The sequence below is a fragment of the Leptinotarsa decemlineata genome, unplaced genomic scaffold, assembly GCF_025532065.1.
Source record: "Leptinotarsa decemlineata unplaced genomic scaffold, Ldec_3_MD MMD2_tig00000199_RagTag_RagTag, whole genome shotgun sequence".
Classification (NCBI taxonomy): Eukaryota; Metazoa; Arthropoda; class Insecta; order Coleoptera; family Chrysomelidae; genus Leptinotarsa; species Leptinotarsa decemlineata.
This window is the reverse complement of record NW_027412544.1, coordinates 12,031,492-12,054,370: the sequence shown is the minus strand read 5'-3', so window position 1 is coordinate 12,054,370 and position 22,879 is coordinate 12,031,492. Positions and strand designations below refer to the sequence as shown.

General features: G+C 34.3%; 1 protein-coding gene across 1 annotated transcript in view; it reads right to left on the bottom strand.

Moving 5' to 3' along the window:
* Positions 1–254: 254 nt before the first annotated feature.
* The window catches only part of LOC111514056 (glutathione S-transferase D1), a 41,550-nt gene continuing 18,925 nt past the window's right edge, over positions 255–22,879 (bottom strand). The window contains exons 4-5 of the mRNA XM_074172944.1: positions 12,716–12,833; positions 255–616 (exon numbers count right to left, since the gene is read on the bottom strand). Coding sequence (XP_074029045.1) covers positions 375–616; positions 12,716–12,833 — 360 coding nt within the window. The 3' untranslated portion in view covers positions 255–374. The remainder of the gene's footprint in view (positions 617–12,715; positions 12,834–22,879) is intronic.

The following is a 22,879-nucleotide window of genomic DNA, read 5'->3' as shown; positions in this document are numbered from 1 at the left end:
GGATTTTCATCAAGTATCGGCCGATTCCATCATATATCAGATAGTCACTTTCTTTCCAAATAAATTTTGAGCTTCTTTTTGAACCATTTCAATTATGTATTCAAAATAATATCACCATTGTGTTTATTTTTCATTAAACAAGCCAAATTTGAATTCTCAAAAACTTACGTCCTTCAAACTTTGTTCCAAATGATGATGTTTCATATTACTTCAAGATTTCATCATGTTATTTTGATAAAATTGAAACGACAAAAAAGAGAAAGATAATGTTTTGTAGTGCAAAAGAAAATATTATATTAAGTTATTGTGATAATCCACATTATTTGATGAATACATTTTGTTCACATTCAACTCGAAATTTCAAACTCTCATATTTAATTTGGGAGTGGTAATAGTAAATGAGAAAGTGGTTTGTGCTCTTCTTTTTTCTCACTGGGTGCACGGAAACCATCAAGTTCTTTCATTCCCGCTTCAACAATTTTCCATAAAGTTGGATGTGCGAATTTGTACGAGTTATACCAGTTTTTAACTAGAGGCCAACGTCTCAAGTTGACCTTGGCAAATTGGAGACACATGGTCGTTGCTACCAATTGAAAATCTGCAATTGTCACAGTATCTGAAAACAAAAAAATACTGATTTCAACTGAAAGTTATTGCATATTCAATATCTTTGGAAAATAAGGTGATGGTAACGAAGAGAAGTGATAATTCAAATACTGAAATAATGTTTGTACGATCCCATATCTGAGTGAAATATGCAATGCAATTCATAAATAATGGATAAATCAATTTTCTATGTCATTATAGTATACGAGTAAAGGTCTGAAATATCTCAATTTTTCAACTTCAAAATTACATATATGATATACTTTTTGTACAACTGTCATTAAAAGTGACTTTTTCAATGGTTGTCAAGAGTATTAAAAGATGATGGTTACAAAGTAGTGTTGAAAATATTTTCAACAATGTGTATACAGTATTTTTAACACGAATTGTCTTGGCCAAATAACAATAAGCAAAACATAATTATTCAATTTTCAAGGAAGTTTTATTATGAGCAATAGATATAGATACAATTAAATTTTGTTACAAATGTATTATATACAGTGAGTACATTATTATTATCTTTTATGACCATTAATATGAAAAGCACAATTTGAACACCAACCTTGCGATATTGAAGAGCCTTGTAATATATTTGAACTATCTGAGTTGACAATTTCATGGGCATTAACATCTAATTTTTGAAGTGAAGAGGACGAAGTTCAAGCTAGCTGTTGGGATTATTCTTTCAGCAATAGCCATTTTATAAGAAATTGATTGATCGATGTAACCCTGAGCTACTATTATAGCATTCGATTCTCTCTGCTTCTTAATATACGTTATTTTTGCTCCTGATTCTGCTAGCAAATAAGCAGAGGCCCTTCTGAAACAGTGACCTGTATATTCCTTTGGTTCCGGGAGGTTCAGAAACTCAGCAATGGTAGACGGCATTTTCTCAAACGTGTTTATACCAACTGGGTTGGCACTGCATTTATGATTTGAGTGTTTCAGAAAAAAACAATGCAAATAGAACGACCTATTTATGTTTTAATTTTTGGAATTTGAACAATCAATGATTTATCCATTAATTTAAAGTCTTCTATTAATAAATGACAAAGCTCTTCACGCCTGCAAGCTCCATATATTCCAAAAAGAGTAGCAATATTTATCATCAAATATTTTCGATCTGGCGCCTCATTTATAAACCTCTGGACTTGTTCAAACGTAAGAGTTTTTGATTTTTGAGGAATATATCTTTCATTTTTCCGCTTTAAGAATGCTATTACCTTGAAATATTTACATGTATTAACACCATTAACGACTTTATTTATCATTGAAAACTTGCTCCACAAAGTTGACGAGTTCCAAATTTTTGATTTCTCTTCTAGATAGGTTAAAAAGACGGTTTCGCAGAAATTTTGTTTCGATGTTTTTAAGTCTACACTAGCTGAAAAAATTAGAATATGCGATGGTTTGAAGGTGGTTGACAATGTTTCGTGGTGCATTTCATTAGTTCGGACTTCCATTGTCTAATATGATATAAATTGATTTGAAATACCTGAAAGACTCTGTAAAGAATTAAAAAGATTGGATTATATTAAGCAAAAAATCTGTAAACCAAACCAACCATACCAACAACCAAAAAAATAAAAAAAATTGGACTACCAACACGAGATGAAAAAAAAACCATGCCAACAAAGACGGATTGCGATTCCAAGAATTGCATTTACCGGATACCCTGCGAGTTCGGAGAATCATACATCGATGAAACTGAGAGGCCATTGAAAGTTTCCATTGTCGAGCACAAGAAACATACACAGCGAGGAAAAACCAGCAAATCAGGAAAAGCATTGCATGTTTGGACTCATCAACATAACATCAAGTGGGCTCAAGCTAAAATCATCCACAAGGGAAAACACTGGTTTAGGGGAAAATTCAAAGAAGCCGCATATATATTGTCCAACAACACATTTAGCCAAGCTAGCGTAGAGATACGTAACATATGGAAACATCTAATCAAGCGAAAAAAGACCAACTCCTGCCAAACGGTCATCTCCCGCTAAAACCAATGAAGTGAAGAGAGGAAAGAGGGAATAGGGGATAGGCGAAAGCACTCGAATGACCTATAAATAGTCAGATTTTGGAGGAATAAGTCCAGTTATCACCCGAAGACGATTGTGGATACTAACAACAAAAATCTTTTGATTTTTAATTTTCATTCTTGTTAATAACTTTTTTCCATCTCGTGTTGGTTGTTGTTTGTATTTCATTTAATTGTATTCACCGTTTTTTTTGCTTCATATAATTGTTATTTTTCAGCCAATCTCTTAAATGTTTTACAGGAATACACAATTCCTCACTATTGTTCTTCATTATACAAGACAGTAAACACCACCAGCGAAAACTTCATATGTGACTTTAAATAAAACGCGTGAGCTGTAAACAATATTATTTGTTGGTAACCAGATGATTCGGCTCCACCTGACACGGCCACTTTACAACATATGCAATTGAAATGAAAATATGTAGTTAACTGATAAGAGATGTCAAAATGACTATCATGAGACCACAAGTATATCTGAGGCACCAGCTATATTTGTGGTCTGTAATGCTCTTCAAACATGAGTCAACCTCTGACGAAAGCACCAAACTCTTACGAAAGTTCGAAATAGATGCACACTTCAATCTAGCATTGAATCTAGCATATTATAATGTGAGTCATCAGTCATTGTTCACTGTGGTTCTGGCGTTGAATCTGGTCATAACTACGCATTGGTCCAAGACGAAACGGACTAGTTTATGTTTGACGATAGCCGTGTCACTAAATATTCAGACAATATCTTGAATTTATTGAGGCCTCTAGAGCCATCCTAAATTTTATTCTATGAAAGAGAGGACATTGGCAAATCAAGATCTTCAGATGATGTGGTGCTGTAGGTTTTTTCGGGTTTTCCTGCAGCTGAAGAAGCAAATGCGCCACTGGAATCAATGAGGTCGCCCCGGAGCGTCAATTAATTTTTGTTGTTGTTTCATAATTTGTATTAGGTTAGGTCCAAAGTAGGGGGTCTATTCGACCCTCCACCGTAACCCGCAAGGGTTTCTGTATCTCTGTATCTGTAGAGTGGGGAAGGTGAGTGTAGGCACACAGCACTTAGGCCACATGTGACCCATTGTACATCCTTCCGAGGAGTTGTCTTCCTAGGTCATCGTCCATAATGTCCTTTCCAGAAAAGTGGACAGGTCTCTGGGAGACATCTCCTCCATCATCATCATCTCCATCATCAGGTGTAGGCCAAGACTCGCCGAACACACACACTCTATTATTGATGACAACTCCGGACATTCGCATAGGACATGCCTCTCAGTTGCATCTTCCTGTTCACACATACTGCATAGAGATAGTCCACTAGCCCCTTATTGTGGCCAGTCAGATATCCTACTGTTGAGCGTAGATTCTTCCTAGTTATCGTCAGATATTTCTTCGGCGCCAGCTTCCCAGGGTGATCCTGCCAAGATTGCATCCTTTGATTTCATCCCATCTCTTGATTGAGCATGGGTGTGACGTTTGATTAGTTCCGCAAGGGTTCATTGTGGCTTGTATTCATTGTAAACCTGATATATAGTTTTGACTTGTTTTTTTTAAACAGATCCCAGCCTTGACCCTAACAGGTTACAAACCCAGACAATGTACCTCACTGAATTCCGTATATGGTGTAGCTGCAGGTATATATCGTGAACTTGTTCGATTGATGACCTACTTACTTTGTAGAAACTAACTTTTGTCTGATTTCCACTAAGATTTTCATTACTTACGACCGGTCGTAACAAATAAAACTAAGTAGAAATTAGACAAACATTATTTTCCTTATCCTATACAGGGTGTTTCTTTTAGCATTGGTCCACAAGACCTTCATTTTTTAGATACATGGTGTTGAAACTCGATTCATATTTAGATTTTTTGTAAATATATTTTAAAATGATGAAATAAGATTTGGTTTTAGTTTGGCACTCAAATGTAGGGAGCACCACCTACAGGTCTTGGTCTCTTTTGGAGAATCGTGAACTTGTTCGATTGATGACCTATTCACGTTGTGGAAACTAACTTTTGTCCAATTTCCACTAAGATTTTCATTACTTACGACCGGTCGTAACAAATAAAACTCTGAGTAGAAATTAGACAAACATTACTTTCCTTATCCTATACAGAGTGTTTCTTTTAGCATTAGTCCACAAGACCTTCACTTTTTACATACATGATATTGAAACTCAATTCATATTAAGATTTTTTGTAAATATATTTTAAAATGATGAAATAAGATTTGGCTTTGATTTGGCACTCAATTGTAGGGGACGCCACCTACAGGTCTTGGTCTCTTTTGGAGAATCACAACTTTGTCGTGCATGTTTATGTATGATATTCTCTGGAAGACAAATTGATTCCCCTATTATTATTGAGCGAAAAAGATACGATTGGCAAAAGTCGCTACAAGCAGCAGTTTTTTATATCAATCGATGTATCTAATCAGGGCCCCCGTAAGGGATACTGGCGCCTGTGTGCAAAAAAGGATTTTGGCGCCCCTTAAGGCATTTTGGATCATGTTTTTTTATTTATTTTTTGAAGATAGGTAGGTGCTTGCAATAAAGCAAAACACTGAACTTTAGAAGTCATATTTAATTGTAAACTAAAATATCAAAATGAAACAAACAGAATAAAATCATAACAAAATAAATTAAAATAAATTCTTGTTCACACTCATTTTGAAGCATTTACTTTACTAATAGGGTACAGACACGTTGTTTATAAATACCAAAAAATAACCCGAAACTAAAAATCACATCTTTTTTACGAACAAATAACAGAAATATTGCTTAATGTCTACATAAAATATGCAATATGCAGATACTTCTGATAAAAAATATCTTGGTAACTTCGTTATAAAATCAAAAATGATAGCTAGGTACGATAGAAAAATACAAAATAGCTATTGTAGCAGCTATATTTTCTGCTAATATCGCTAGCCCAGACAATCTTTCTTGAAGCGTTGTCGATCTTAAATAATTTTCAATGATTTTTAACTTTGAAAAAGATCGCTCGCCAGACGCTACAGATACAGGCAATGTCAGAAGAATTCTTAGTGAAATGCTTAAGTTTGGAAGGGTGGAGATTGAATTGTTTCCAAATATATATTGTAAAATACTTAAGAGGTCAGTATCATCAGGTAATGAAACCAAATTTAACGTACTTAAGTAAAAAGCAATTTGTTCGAGCCCATTCACTTAAACCCTTTCAAAAATAGAGGCAGAAAAAGTATTAAACTAATTTGATCTTATAGCCCTTAAGAAAAAGCTACTAAATAGTTTTCTGAAAAGATCGATACCATAAAAACTAAGTGAGTCATTAATAAAAAACCAATTATTTCTTTGAACTCGTACAGGGTCTTTGACTTTTTGACTATATTTATGTGCTTCCTAGAGCCTTTATTATGTCAGATAGAAAAAAAATGTTTTATGCTTATATTTGTTTGCTATTTGGACTATTGAAAATAAATTATATTTCTTCTAATTGTTTCCATGGCTTCCTCTGCAATTTATTTAAGCTAATATAACTTGAAAATTCAAAAACAGCTCACCCAAATGCCCAAATGATATCAACATATATATTTTTCAAATCAGAGAAAAAAAGGCTTTTATTTTAGCGCATAATATACACGGTGTTTTCTTAATGTGGATGCTGCCTATATTTTTTCATTTCCGATGCGATTTTGTTTTTATCTTATAACTTCAAAAGATAATATAGGGAAAAAAACCTACAACTTCTGCTCAAAACATTTTTTTCTATCTGACATAATGAAGGCTGTAGGCACGTAAATGTAGTCAAAGATCCTGTACAAGACATTTCAATTAATAAAAAGATATTTGGATAAACAAAAAATAATTATAACCAGTATCCTCTAAAGGGTTAATGTTGATAGTATAAATTAAAGTAGGGACCACTTACCAATTTATAAAAAATTAAACCGTTGAAATTGGAGTCAGCAGGTATTCAGCATTTGATTTTTTAGAAAAAAAGTAGTGAACAAAATATTATACAACACAACAGTTGACAAAATAAAAATAACTTTAAATGTAATAATTAATAGGATTACTTTTTTTTATGCACTTGTTGCACGGTCCAGTGAACCGGTTTATAAACGCCTCTGGCGATGAATCATCTCTTTTATAGCGCTCCGGGAGTTGTTCATGTCTAAACAGGAAAAATCACCGCCTGACATGTTCTCGCAACATAGGAATCGGCAGTAACTGGATGATATACTAATAAAATTTCGTGTGTATTTATACCTAATCCTATTCAATTTCTCAACTTTCATTTTAAAATAAGTTTGTTTTTTTTTTGAAAATTATTGCAATTTTTGACCCTAGATTTTGGCGCCCCTAAAGGATGGCGCCCGTGTGCATTGCACACTTAGCACATATGGTAGCGGGGGCCCTGTATCTAATCGTCATCTCATCGATTCACGAACTCTTTGAAAATGAAAGTATCAAGTAGGGTAGTACGTTTATTCCAATAATTGTTTTTTTTTGCTGTCATGTCAAAAATAATATCTTGATGCATAGATAAATAGTCTTATTTGTTATTATAGTCTATTTCAAAAGAGTGTAGAGTAATAAATCATGAAGTGTCATAAAATTTGCCTGAATTTCGTTGTCGTCCATGGGCGTAGGCAAATCTTAGGATTATTAAACTTAATAATTAAAGTAAATTAAAAATTACAGACATAGATAATAATAAAAGGCCATTTTTGGGAAGTAATTTGGTCTAAAACTAAGTACCTACATGTATTTAGGTAAGTAAAATTTCTTAAAAAAAGATTAAGATTAATTTTAGTGGTTCTTATAAACTTATTTAATATGCAATTTGGGTTCATATACTTGAGCATGATTTCTCAAAAAAGGGTTAACACTTAGTTCCGAGGTGCCATGTCATTATAATAATCCCTTTTTGACCTTGCCCACCAATCATGCAATACCTATTAAACCCAGGTAATTAAGAAAAAGGGTTTAAATATATTGTAATGGTGTCTTAAACATTCGAGTTATAATAGTAATTGTTACTACACCAATTAAACGTACAGTGATATTGTGATATAGAAATAGTGAAAAAGTTATAAAATGGGGACATTTACTCCAAAGAAAAGAAGTGTAAAAAATTCTCCGCTATCTGTTTGCGAAAAAGTTATAATTTTAAATGTATATGATTGCATAAAACACGATCACCCTAGTTTGTCTGTGCAAGAAAGTGTTGAGCGATGTGCCCGAATGACTGGAATTGGACAGTCCACGATTTTTAAATTATTGCGAGAAAGAAAGATATCAGGCCAGGTAAGTCCATGCAAGAGAAAATCAGGAAGACCAATAAAAATCTTAGATGAAGACACCAAATGTGACATTCGAAGAAAAGTTCATTCGTTTTATTTTAAAAAGGAAATACCCACTCTTGAAAAAATATTTATCGAGATAAGCTAAGATAACGATATTCCTTTGATATCCAGAAAACTTTTATGGAAAATTTTAAAAAGTATGAATTTTGCCTGGGAAAAGCACAATCGAAAGGCACTATTACTGGAAAGTGATGAAATTGTTTGCTGGAGACGAAAATATTTGACAACTATAAAGCAGTACCGCAGAGAGCAAAAGAAAATTTTTTATCTTGATGAGACGTGGATAAACGAAGGTTATATAGTCAAAAAAATGTGGCAAGATAAAAATATAACAAGTTCTCGCCAAGCTTTCATAGAAGGCCTTTCGACGGGTATTAAAGTGCCTTCGGGAAAAGGGAAGAGGCTTATAATTGCTCACATTGGAAGCGAAGACGGATTTTTAAAAGAAGGTTTGTTAAGCTTTGAGTCGTGCCGGACGGGAGATTATCATGAGGACATGAATTCGGATGTCTTCGAAGACTACTTCGGGGAAATGTTAAAATTTCTTTCAGCTGATTCGGTCGTGGTTATGGATAATGCAAGCTACCATTCAAGGCGCTTAGAGAAGGTACCAACTTCAGCTTGGAGAAAGCAAGAAATTATTAACTGGCTGTCAAATAAAGGTATTCAGTTTGAGACGAATTCAGTAAAGAAGGAACTACTAGCCATAGTAAAACAACATAAATCTCGCTTCATGAAATATGCCGTAGAAGATGTAGCAGAAAAGTATAAAGTAACTGTGCTGCGCCTACCGCCATATCATTGCGAATTAAATCCTATAGAACTTATATGGGCACAAGTTAAAGGATATGTTGCAAGGCACAATACCACATTTAAAATGAAAGATGTCAAGGTATTGTTTGATCAAGCCATTATGGAAATCACATCAGAAAACTGGCAAAAAGCAATCCAGCATGTTTTAAAAGAGGAAGATAAAATGTGGGAACTGGACAACTTGGTCGATCAGGTGGTTGACCCTATAATTATAACACCAGGGGATGATGACAGTTCTTCGGATGAAGACTATACTGATGTAGAATGATTTAATTGAATTGTAAATATACTGTAGCGGGATAAGCAATCTGGACAGAGACCAGTGTATCAGTGACAGTGACACTTTTGCTTAGGTTAGGGTTTAGAATTAAGGGTAGTCTGAATAATTTTTTTCTCGGAAGGTTCTCGAAAATTGTACCTAGTAATCTCTAGAACATTCAATTAGGGTATAAATAGAGTGTTGTTAAACGTTAAGGGAAGTTCACAGTTTTAGTATTGTTCGAGTGTCAAATTGTAATAACGTATCCAGTAAAGTTCTTGTCGTTTTTGTGAATACATTGATTTAAAGTCCCCACAAGTGTTTCAATACGTAAAGTTCGTTCGTGTGTGTTTGTGAGTATTTCCCGATTTCGGTTCGTATATATTTTATTGTTACATTTTATATTTTTTTGATAACACTGTTCTGCTGTATTAAATTTTTATTTCCTTTAATATAATTTTTATGAATGCATATTCTTTTGGCAATTATCCCACTAGCGCGCCTCTGGCTCAGTATTTATCCGTCGATAACAATGGACAAATCCCTTAAAACAGGGTGATACCTACCTGCTCTTTATGAAACGACATAATTTTGCAATGCGGACTAGGGAAGTGACAGAATTTATTGACGGATCACCCTGTAGCGCTTTTGAATACTTAATGAGATTTTATTACTCTACACTCTTTTGAAATAGACTATAGTGTGATGACTTGTTTGAAAAAGGTAAACTTCACCAATGCAGAATATGCTGCCATACATTTCACATACGGACTTGCTAAAGGACATGCATATGTGGTTAGACGTATGTCAGGAGCGTTATCCGAACTGCATGACTCCTACTTCAAAAAAATTTCCAATAAAGTGAACAGAAAGTTTTGAGAAAGCCAGTGATCTGTCGAATGCACATCGGATGGTAAGGACTTTTCGTTACGTAGCAACTTCTGTAATTGGTTTCAACAACGCCCTATACAAAATCCTTTATTTGAAAGTCAAATACTGTTCACCGACGAAGAAAATTTCTCACGCAACGCTTTACGCAATTTTCACATATTTTATTTGTGGTCAGAAGAAAACCCCCATGCAATACGGGAATCACATTTAGTTCCCTCTCAACGTGTCTGCAAAAAACTTGAAGAGATTATTTTAGAGGCCCATTTTTTATTCCAAATAGATCAAACGGGGAGAGACATTGTCATAGTTTCGAGGAAGATTTGCCTATTTTACTGGAAGATGTGCCGCTTAGAATACGGAATGAAAGGTGATTCATTCATGACGGAGATATCCAAAGTTCTTAATTTACTAGGCTACTATTCAAAATGAAGAAGAATTATGACTTTCAATAATTAACCCTTGCAGATCAAAGCCATTACGTGTCGCGTCTACTGTAAGACGACGGTGGACTGAGCAATGAAGCGACATTGCCGAGAACGCAATACTAGCTGTTCTCCGGTGTTTTACCCGCGTTACCTTGGTAACCTTCCCTATGTGTTATTCCAGGTCATGATCTATCTATATACCAACCGAGATTTGAATCAGTTGAGCTGTTTAGGCGTGAGAAGTAAAAAACGTAAATACATATATTACATTCATTCACGCATATCAGTAGGAGTAGGAGTAGTAGTAGAAGTGGGATTAGTAGGATTATATCAATGTATTTCATTGAATTTCGTCAGTTTTGAAGTTGGAAACCTGAAGTTTTGGGTTAATGAAAAAATATTGTAACTATTTGTTTGAAATGGTCTCTCACGAAATTCATTGTGACAAACCAAAGTCTATGCGGGCGAAGCCGCGGAAAATAACTAATTCAAAATTATATGTCACAGTGAACAGAGACTAAGAGATATTTTGTTAGGTATCATTTGAAAATTTTCACAGGCGATTTCTTGGAAGCCACGAAAGTTATAGTTAGGTCAAGTTTCGTTTTTCTTACTGATTATTTTGAAAACGAGCGTAAGAATTGAAAATACAAACGGGAGAAGTCGCCACTAAAAGTAACCCGTTGTGATTTCAGTCAAACTGTGTGCTCACGAGGCCTAAATTGATTTCATATCGGAGGTCACATGTTGGTCTAGGAATACGGTGAATGCCTCTGATCTTGGAATACAGGGATGGGACGTGGTATGCAGAGTTTGATGCCTTTTTCTACTTTCGGCTACTACTGCGGTAGACATTATCAAAGGCGGTGTTGTAATGGTAGACCGCAGAAGTAGACGAAACGCCAGATATGAAACCCTGCGGACTACGTCCAAGAAACTCAGGAAATAGCTTTGACACAGTTATTTCCAGCCGAGAAAGTTCACATTTTTAGACATAGGCAAGTTGTGAAGTGAGAAAAGCTTCATCAACTGTGAGTGCTTTTGATGTGACAAAAATTACAGACAAATTACTCATGACATATAGGCATTCTCCAAGAGCTAGGGCCGCCACTGTTGATGACCTTGATGCCTTTTGCAATTTTGCAACCGCATATTGCACTTTCTTGCACTCATCTGTACTATTATGGATGCCATTTCGCCAGAACAAGTATCTATGGTTCGCATTCTGAAAAAGTATCTCACTAAATAACCAAATATAAGTATTATCAGCTCGACAGTATAATGTAGTTGAGTGTATGGCTAGGCATATGGCTAGGTGTATGGCTAGCCATATCGCACATTTATGACTCCAGATGGAACACCGTGAAAACATGATGGATGTAGCCCTTGCCACGTGGTAGGAAATCATAACGAAGAAAAGAGAATTGAAATTTTCTATGTTTTTCACCACTTCCATTTGTAAGTAACATTTCTGCAGTTTCGTCCTATAAGGAATTTTTTAAACTTATATAATAAAATGTATAAGTTTGAAAATGTCCTTATAGGATAGAAAGTTTCAATTCTCTTTCCATTATTATTATTATAAATCATTGAGTTGAAAGGAATATATTTTTAGCAGATGATAATTTTTGGGAAAGAAACAATTTGGCTTCAAATATTATACAAAAAATATTTGGAAGATCCTCACATGTTTTTGTACAAAGAAAATCAAAACATTCCTTTCCCAAAAATAATAGAACTACTTGATGATTTTCAAATAATCACTTCTCATATCTCCATTTGAATTCATCTCGCAATTTTTAATTGCCCTGAATGTTATTGAGGTCTGTTAGAAAGATTAATTTTTTTGCGTCAGTGGCATGGACTACTTTGGTCATTAACTTCGTATTCTGGGTAGGCAATGTTAATTACCTCCCGACAAATCTGGGAAGCATTATAAATTTTTCGCAATCCAGTAGTTATGTAGCGTTGTAGAATCATTCCAACTTCAACTAGATAAATTCTCTCTAGAAAAATATCTGTTCGAGTTAGCGATCGATATCAAATCCTTTCGATCGAGTACTGTGTACTACTACCGTGCTAATTCACCGAATGGATAGTACTACATTCACTTTCTTCTTGAAGAAGCTTCAATTATTCCCTTTTCATAAAGAAATAAATGAATTTTATAGAATTAAATATATAAATAATATCTGCTAGAAAAGAAATGTATGTTAGCGTTCAAAAACACTTCATTTCACGAACTACGAACTCTATTATCAAATAACACTATTTCATTGGTTAGCAGTCTCATCAAAACTAATTTAATTGGATGTTGAATAGACCAAAAATAAAATGCTTCTCACCTCCTGCAACATAGTCCTTCATAAGTAACTTCAAGAGAGCGTGGAAATTATCCAGGGCAATATCCATTTTATGTTCATCCACACTAGATTTTGGATTATCAAGAATCACTGGCCCCAACTGAAAATAATTTTCATAATTATGTATATTATATGTTAAATATTTGCATGAACTTTCATTTGTGGAAGATTAACGTTATAAATATGAAAAGTAGTCCGGTCAACTACAGACGGTGAGTAATTCATCAAATTATATTACTCAAATTAATATACAAGTATATACAATTATATACAAGTATACAATTTCAAATAGGGACTCGAAAAGATTGATAACAACTTCAACAAAAAAAATTGTATTGATGAAAATCTGTTTGAAATCTGTTTTTTCGTTAACCAACTGTCGCACCACTAAGAACGACAACCCTCAGAAGTCGAAACTCGTGCGAGCCAAGGACTAACAAGGTCTTATCTTCCAACGTGTGATTCCTAACACGAGTGGGACGATAGCAAGTGAATAACATAGACAACCTTTTATAATTTCTAGCATATACTGAGAGAAAATGAACTAATGAAGTTTTTTGCTGTATTTTGACTTGTAATGAAAATGTATCAAATTATTCTTGAAATTGAAACGAACCATAACAGAATTATTCATTTTGCAGAAACAAATTTTTAACAGTGGCAATAATTTTGTTCTGTTTAAAAAAAAATCAAATTTGATCAATGAAACTCTGACCCGTAACTAACTAAAAATTATCAACACTATCCATGATGATAATTATAGAATTTTCATATTTTTTTAAATTGAAGACGTGTTTCGCTACACGGTAGCATCGTCAGTAACTGTTATATGGAACTATTATACATTTGTCTTCCATATAACAGTAAGTAATGACAAAACTAATCATATAAATGATTGAATCTGGTAAAACGGGTAGATTTTGAGAAAACAATTACAATACAATATTACTAATAGGAAAACAGATAAAGAATTGGCATTTTGTGTCGAACTAAATCAGAAGAATGAATACTTTTAGCAAAATAGGTAGATTTAGAAAGAATAATACATTTCACAATCAATACAATCAATATTTTTCAATCTACCTGTTTTACCACATTTGATTCTTCGTCTAATAAGTTTTGTTACATAAAAGACATTCTAGAAAAGTTTGATATACCAGTAACTGATGAAGCTACCTTGTAGCGAAACGAGTCTTCAAGTAAAATTCAATACGAATATTCTACAGGGTGTTCCTTAAAAACATGCTAATAAGGAGGTAATTCTTAGACCCATTTTAAGAAAAAAACTTCCTATGCCTCAACGCCTTAACTTTTGAGATACACGGTGGCAAAGTTTTCAAAAATAATCAGTTTTTTAATAATAACTGAGACAATTTTGTAGACATCTTTGGTATATTTGGTACATATGTTCCATGCCTCAAGGCGCATTTTCTGATGTACACAAATTTGTATTTTTTCAAACAGTGGCATCCCTACGGGATTCGTATTGAATATTTTTGGGGAAAAAGTACTACGCCAATGCTTTCTTTTCAAAATAAAATAATTTTTAAAATCCTCATTCATTTTTGAGAAAATTTGATCTCCTGGTATTTCTTTGTCCGACGCATGATTTTCACTCAAAAAACTAAAAATCGACAGAAAGCAAATTAAGAAATTAGATCAATTCTAAAATGAATGAGAATCTGAAAATTGCTTCATAACGCATTACCAATTTCCTAATAGTATTTGAAAACATAATCTGCAAAAAAATAAATTTTTCACAAAAACGAGTTTTATTTTATTTTGTGACAGTAAGTCTAAGCGAATACCACAAATTTGTTAATTAGTAATAATACCAAAACTGATTATAAAAATTGTTGGAAGTGACCACCTGCACTTAGTATGCATGCTTCCGCCCTTCTACGCATGGAATTACGCACCCGTTCAAATATTCCCGGCGTATTTCGTATAGTTTCACACGAGGCAACTATTCGCTCTCTCAAATCTTCTAAAGTATTAACGGGAGTTTTATACACAAGAGTTCTAAGGTGACCCCATAAAAAAAATCTAAACTTAACCATATTCGATTCCTTAACGCAAGTGGCACATCTTCCAATAACCCAGGTAAGTCTTCTTCGAGAAAGTGTAAATAAGAACGACCATCAAGGCATCCTGGTAGAAAAAATGGGCTTATTAGATGATCACCTATAATTCCTGCCCATACATTAACCGAAAATTGGTGTTGGAAATGGGTTTCGGTTATTGCATGGGGATTTTCTTCAGCCCACACATGATTGTTATGGAAATTTTGAATGGCAATCCGAGAAAAATTTGCTTCGTCTCTGAACAAAATTTGTGTCTCAAACTGCGGATTTAGTGCAATACTTTGTAGATACCACTGACTGAAGTTCACACGCTGTGGAAAATCTCTGGGGAGTAATGCCTGCACTCTTGAAATATGGTATGGGTATAACAAAAAATCAACCAAAATACGCCAAACAATTTGATGACAAATATCCAGAGTTCTAGCGATCTTCCTCGTACTCGTCTCAGGATGTTCCTCAATTTCTTGCCTCACCGCTTCCTCAATTTCAGGAGTTCTTACTACACGAGGTCTACCTTCCGGAGTCCCTTTCTTGAAACTACTAGTTTCCCCAAGTCGACGATGAATATTTGAAAAGGTTTGGCTATCTGGTAAGGCACGATTAGGATATCTTTCCTGATAAATGCGCCTGGCTTCTGTTGCATTACCATCGGCAAGGCCATATACGTAATGCATTTGCGCCATTTCCGCATTCGTATATAATTTATCATATTTAATGATATTCAGAAAAACAGCGGACTACCAAAATAACTTCAATAACACTTCAAAATCAATCAAAACGCGCTGTGACAGTTTTTACCACCAACACCTTACTTTAAACCAACATCAATATTATTAGCTACTGACGTTTGTACATACAGAGAATTCGTTTTTTATTGCTATGGTGGGTACGCTGTTTTTTCTGCTTTTAATCTTTAAAAGGAATCACATATCGACAAACTCCATATTTCCAAGAGGTGCAGTAAATAAATTCTGCTACCCGTCATTTATTCCAGGATAACTAAATTTATGTTTTCAAAAATTATTAAGCGGTGCTGCGCTATGACGTAATTTTAATTGAGAACAGTGCATCTGACAACAAACAAATACCTTTTAGATCCTCAATTATTTTGCAACAAATCTGATCTCTTAGTTTGCTTTCAGTCGATGCACGATACCGCATCAGATTTTTAAGGAATTTATCCTTAAGTAAAGCGATTTTTGATTTTTTGAGCGAAAACCATGCGTCGGACAAAGAAAACCCAACAAATCAAATGTGCTCAAAAATGTATGGAGATTTTAAAAATAATTTTTAAGATAAAGCAGTGGCGTAGTATTTTTTTCGCCAAAAATATACATTTCAAAACTCGTACGTACGCCACTGGCACAGAAAATTAAGAAAATTGTACATCAGAAAATGCGCCTTGAAGCGTGGAACATATGTGCCAAATATGCCAAAGATGTGTACAAAATTATCTCAGTTATTATTAAATAATAACTGATTATTTTTGAAAACTTTGCCACCCTGTATCTCAAAAGTTAAGGCGTTTATGACATACGTCCATAGGATGTTTTTTCCTTAAAGTGGGTCTAAGAATTACCTCCTTAAATATTAGCATGTGTTTAAGGAACACCCTGTATAGTTATTATCATGGATAGTTGAACTTTTTTGTCAATATGGAAAATATTCATGAAACAGGGATTGGTTGGGTAACAGGATCAATTTTGTTAAAAAAAAAAATGGATTCTTGCCGACGTTTCGAATTTAATTAAATTCTTCTTCAGGACATGAAACAAACGTCGTTTTGTGTTGGTGTTGTCTCGAAAATTTGTTGTTGCGATGTTTTTTATTCTCATTTTTTTAATACGTATCTAATATATCTGATGGTTTTTAAATTAGTATTATCATCAACACGGAAAAACTACTTTCCGAGCCCTGAAGAAGAATTTAATTACATTCGAAACATCGGCAAGAATACAATTGTTTTTTAAAGAAAAAAATGATCCTGTTACCAAACCAACCCCTTTTTCAGAAAACTTATTGGATCATCAAACCAGTTAACTGAATGGAAAATTTTATTCCCATACATGCAAGAACGTCATTTTTGAACAAATTCATTTGTCAATGGCAAATAATTTGTTATTTCTCACAAACATGTCACTTTTTGTAGTGAATAACTAATTTACTTTATGACAATTGTACACAGGTACTCGAGTATCCTGCAGAGTGTCATATCTACATTTCAGCTCTAACAATATAGCCTGTTTCCCAAAATTTGCAAACATCAGATAAGAGAAATAGTATAATATTATACTGTGCCACCCAAAATAATACTTGATATCAACGTTCAGTCTGTAGTTGTATTATTGTATTGCGTTATAAAATTCATTGCATTTATTCATTCTCTGTGCATCTTATCAAGTTACAATCATAAATATACAGGGTGTTTCAAATTCGATCCTCACCATTGGGATCTCGGAAACTATGAGAGCTACAAAGATGGTTAAATAGGGGCAAAGTTGCACATTTACTTGACTAACAATATGCCGTTAAGGAAGTTCTCAATTTCCGAGTATATCCCGAGATATCCAAAAAATGGTTTTTATTTTTGTCTGGCTTTATTCTTCAAAGGATTCCAATTGCACTTCCACATGGCCACATTTTTCCTGCTATATAATGGTGTTTTTAGATTTGCTATCCCACATTTCGTTTCCGGTCACCATCATCAACTTTATTTTTTCTAATGGACGCTATATTGGATTCTTCCTGTTTTGAATAGAACCAGATTTTACCTTCCCAATGATGTATCATAAGTTATCGTTCCTTTTCGAAAAATTGGGGATATTGAAAAAAAAATTCTTTTCATAATAGGGTTTGACTTTTATGTTTTTAAATTTGACTTTCAATTCGTTACACCCAATGATATTTTGTTATTGTACAAGTCACTGAATTTTTGGCGAAAAATGGCTTTCGAAAATAAAGAAAAAAGAGATATGATACAAATACGATGAAATAGTGTTAGGACATCGGAAATGTATTTGAACTTGTATCCCGAAAGACGACAATCACATGGAACTATGTTCAAATTATTGGATCAAAATCTCACCAAGTATGGTTTGTTTGAAAAGCCAATGGAAAAATATGAAGACAGAAAGGAGGTGTGTATGAGGTTAATGAAACATTGTGTCCTTTTCAATGAAAATAGAACTTTGAACAAAAAACAATAATTAACAATAATGCAAAGACAAAAGTAAATCACAGCAAAGGCTGAAAATGCTGGCCTTGTTCATGATAACGCAAATGTTCCCTTCTTTGAATATTATTCACTGCAAGATTAATTTCCCTCCTGTTCAATCTTCCGAACTCTCTAACAATGCTGTGTTGAAGGTCCTCAATATTTTGATATTTCCTCTGACCATCAACTCTTTTTTCAGTGTACCTCACAAGAGTGTATCCATAACACTTAAGTCCGGAGACCTTGCTGGCCACCTCACCGGCCCGTTATTCCCTATCCATTTATCACCAAACGTTCAGTCAGGTAATCATATACTCGTCTGGTAGTGTGTGGTGGAGCACCATTATGTTGAAAACAGATGTTGTTATAGTTAGATCATCCAAATAGTCTTCGAAATTCGACATTAAAAGCTGGTGATAGGTTTCCCCATTCCATTCCCAAAATTCTATCTTCGTAAGTTACTGCCCATACGTTGTTTATGCTCCAAATGTGTTCGTTATTTCGGTTGAATATCCCACAATTCGTAAAAGGGCTTTCATCTATCCAAATTACAGTTTCCAGGAAATCAGGAAAATTGGGTTTTCTTATCAGCCAATTAAAAAATTCTTATTCACTTTTGGGATCACCTGGATGCAATTCTTGAGATATGTGTATTTTGTAACATTTTAAACCGCTTTTTTTTTAGATGTCTCCAAGCACATGTATGACAAATATTTATTTCGGAGGAAATTTGACTTGTAGATTTCCCCGGGTTCAAGTTTATCTGCAAAAATTCATCTTTATTGATAAGGACACAATGTCTAACTTTCCTCATACATACCTCATTTATCAAATTTTCTTTAGTTTTCTGATCCATTCAGTCTCCGTATTTTTCCTCGGCTTTTCAAATAAACCAAACTCGGTAATATTTTGATCCAATAACTTAAACATAGTTCGATGTGGATTTCGTCTTTCGGGATACAAGTTTGAATACATTCCCGATGTCCCAATACTATTTCTATCATATTTCTAATAAATTTGTATTATATCTCTTTTTTCTTCATTCATGAAATCCATTTTTCGCCTAAAATTCAATGACTTGTAGAATAACAAAATGCCACTGAGTGTAACCAATTGGAAGTCAAATTTAGAAACAACAAAGTCAAAGCCTATTATATGATAAGAATTGATTCTTTTCAATATCCCCAATTTTTCGAAAAAGAACGATAACTTATGAAATATCATTAAAAAGGTAAAATCTGATTCTATTCAAAACAGAAAGAATCCAATGTAGCGCCCATTAGAAAAACTAAAGTTGATGATATTGGCCGGAAGACGAAACGGAGGATAGCAAATCTGAAAACGCCATTAAGTAGCAGGGAAAAAGTGGCAATGTATAAGTACAATTCATTTTCGGAACTTTCGAAAAATACGGCCAGAAAAAAATAAAAACCATTTTCCGAAATTTCTGTTTTTTCCGGATATCTCTGGATATACTCGGAAATTCAGAACTTTCTCAAAGGCATATTGTTAGTCAGGTTGATGCGCAACTTTGCCCCAATTCAACCATCTTCGTATCTCTCATATAATTTCCGAGATCCCAATGGTTAGGATCGAATTTGAAACACTCTGTATACATTACACCCAATAAAAATTACGTTGTCTGATTGATTGAACCTCACTGTGGTAATTCAAGAGTTTACTATGTTGTTGGAGATCATCATAAAAATAATAAATAAAACTTGTACTGCAGTTCCGTTCAATAAGGATATTCAATAAACTGAAATGATTAACAATGTAAACCCTTATGTACCTATACAACCACTCTAGGTGGTACTTAATGACTTCATTACACGAATTTCGTTTACTTGTGACAATGTGTGCTTATCTGAAAGCCGGCAAGTTTAAATCAGGTTAATATGGTCATTTAGCAGGTCACATTCGCAGTGCTTGTGTTTATGAATTTCAAATAATTGAGTTTCCAACCGTTGCCGGCATAGTGCAAAATTTTCGTATCGTTTGGATTCGGGAACTTGTAGTCCATTCTAAGAAATGGTTTGAAAAAGTCGAATCATCTTTACCTAGTCTAAAGGACCTTTCATGTTGAGCACACTGTTTTGAGAAATATTGGCCACATTTACCCACATAAACACTATTACACTAAGGACACTTAAGTTTATAAACTCTTGATTTCTCCATTTCGTTCACTTCATCTTTGGCATTGAAAAGAAAATTAGATAACCTGGCATGTGGCCTGGAATGTCAATTCCTTGGTTGCTGAATTGATACAAAACTAAAAAATGTTGGGCTGCAACATGAGTGTCAAAGTCCATTTCCTTCACTCATATCTGGACTACTTTCCCGAAAATGTAGGGGCTGTAAGTGAGGAACAAGGAGAACAGTTCCATCAAGACATAAAAGAAATGGAACGCAGATACCAAGGTCGGTGGAATGTTAACATGATGGCAGATTACTGTTGGATGGGAAAATTCACAAGAACACAGCCGAAAAAGTACCAAAAGAAGCTTCGACGGTAAAAGAAAACGTTTTAACAAAGATTTATGATAACTTTGCAAACACTTGTGTATCACTATTATGCTTATTTTAGCTATGTAGCATTTTTTTTTGCTTTTATTTCATGTAAAAATAATAAATCCACAATTCCTCATTTTTTTGTAATTTTTCAATTATTTCATCCTTATTTTGTAGGCAAACCTTACGTAATAGATAAAAACAAATGCCATTTTTGAAATCAGCGCAAAAAACTACCATAAAGATCAATTAACGAAATCGAAAAAAGTTGTTTTAAAGTTTTTTTTTTTGCAGACCTGTGTTAGCTGTGAGTAGTTCAGTTAACGATTTCCAGTCCAGTCGGTTGGTCCTATAACACTCACTAACTTTGATTGCTTCTGATCTGATTGAATTGAGATCACTTGATTTTTATCGTCAAGGAAGACTTTTTAGGATTTCATTGAAATGTATCACGAAAATAACTACTGAACTGCACGAATCTGCGCGAACATGAATTGGGTATCCAAATATAGAACATGACGAAAGATGATACATCAGATGTAATGCTGAGTTGTTTCAAAAGTTTGGTCCGTTATAATATCATGTGTTTTTGTAATTTTATATCTCAACACATACCTATTTTGAAAGTGTAGTGGTGTCTAAGTAGAACCGTGAAATGGTGAAAGAATTGGGCGTCAGCTCACATGCGGTTTATGATGGTTTAAAACGAACTGGAAAAGTCAAAGAGTTGGAAAAGATGGTGCTCCACAATTAAAACTATTAACAAAATTTATACGTTTCGAGGTCTGTTCTTCTTTGCTTTTATGGAACTGAATCGATCCATTTTTGGATCAAAATAAAAAGTGGATCCTCTTTCACAACAGGACATGTTCAGGACAGTGGTTGGACACCGAAGAGACACCTAGGCACTTTTCAAAAGCGCTTTCAAAAAAAGTCATGGTTAATATATGGTGGTAAGCGGCTGGTGTGGTTCACTATAAATTTCTGCAACCGGATAAAATCATCACATCAGAGTCATATTGTGAAAAAATCGACCACCTCACCAAAAAATCAGTAAACCATCAGCCCCTTGGCTGACTTACACCATCAAGGAAATTATTGCTCTTAGAGACCGTTCCATCAAAAAATTTAAGCGAACTCCTTCTCCTACTGCTTGGAATAGTTATGAAGATCTCAGGAATTACACAACCGGAGCAATTCGTCGTGAGAAAAAAGCATACCTCGATTTTATTCTTGCGAAGAAAAATTCGAAAGCAACTTGGAACATATTGAGATCACTAGAAATTTTGAGAAAAAGTAACAATACAGAAATCCCGAATAACTTGAAGGACGCGAACCTAATTAACATAAACTTCAGTTCAATTCCCCAACCTGAGCGTTCAAACTACCAAATTTCATTATTAGAACCGTTTTCCTTCAGTTATTAATAAACCTTTTCTTTTCAGTGCGGTCTCGTCTACAGTTATACAGAAATGCCTGAATCGTCTCAAAAGTAACGCAGTTGGCTCAGATAATATCTCACTCCTAATGATCTATCTCTTAGATAGTCATCTATTGGATCCGTTAACTTTTCTCGCTAATGCCATTTTAACAAAGGGTGTTTTCCCAAGTTGTTGGAAGAACGGTGCGATTATTCCTTTAGCTAAGCGCAACTCCCCTTCGGATTTCTCTGACCTGAGACCTATCACCATCCAACCTTGGCTTTCAAAAGTTGTTGAGATGATCATGAAGGACCACATTTGCAGCTTCATAAATCGCCAAATCATCACACCCGTGCAGTCCGGTTCCAGATCTCAATACAGCACAATCACAGCTTTACTTTCCATCACCGACGACCTCTTCAAAGCGGTCGATGAAAGTAAATTAACTTATTTAATACTTCTGGACTACAGTAAATCCTTCGACACTCTTGATTATGACATTCTGTGCGATAAACTCAGCTTCTTCGGTTTTTCTGTGGATGCGCCTTCTCTGGTTATAAATTACTTATCGACAGTATCAACTCAGAAACTCTGCCCGTAACTGAAGGTGTTCCTCAAGGATCAATTCTTGGTCCTTTACTATTCAGTCTGTATATTTGTGACTTCCATCAGTCGGTAGAAAAATTCAAAATTTATCATTACGCAGATGATACTCAACTGTACTTCTCCTTTCAGTTCCATGACATTGGTTCCGCTCAAAACATCATTAATCGTGATCTACAGACCATCTTTGATATTTCATCAATTCATATATTGAAGTTAAACCCCAAAAAGTCAGCAGTAATGATCTTTGGCCCGAAAAGATTGCGAGATATTGCTAAAAATAGTATTCATATGCATATAAATGGTGACGTTC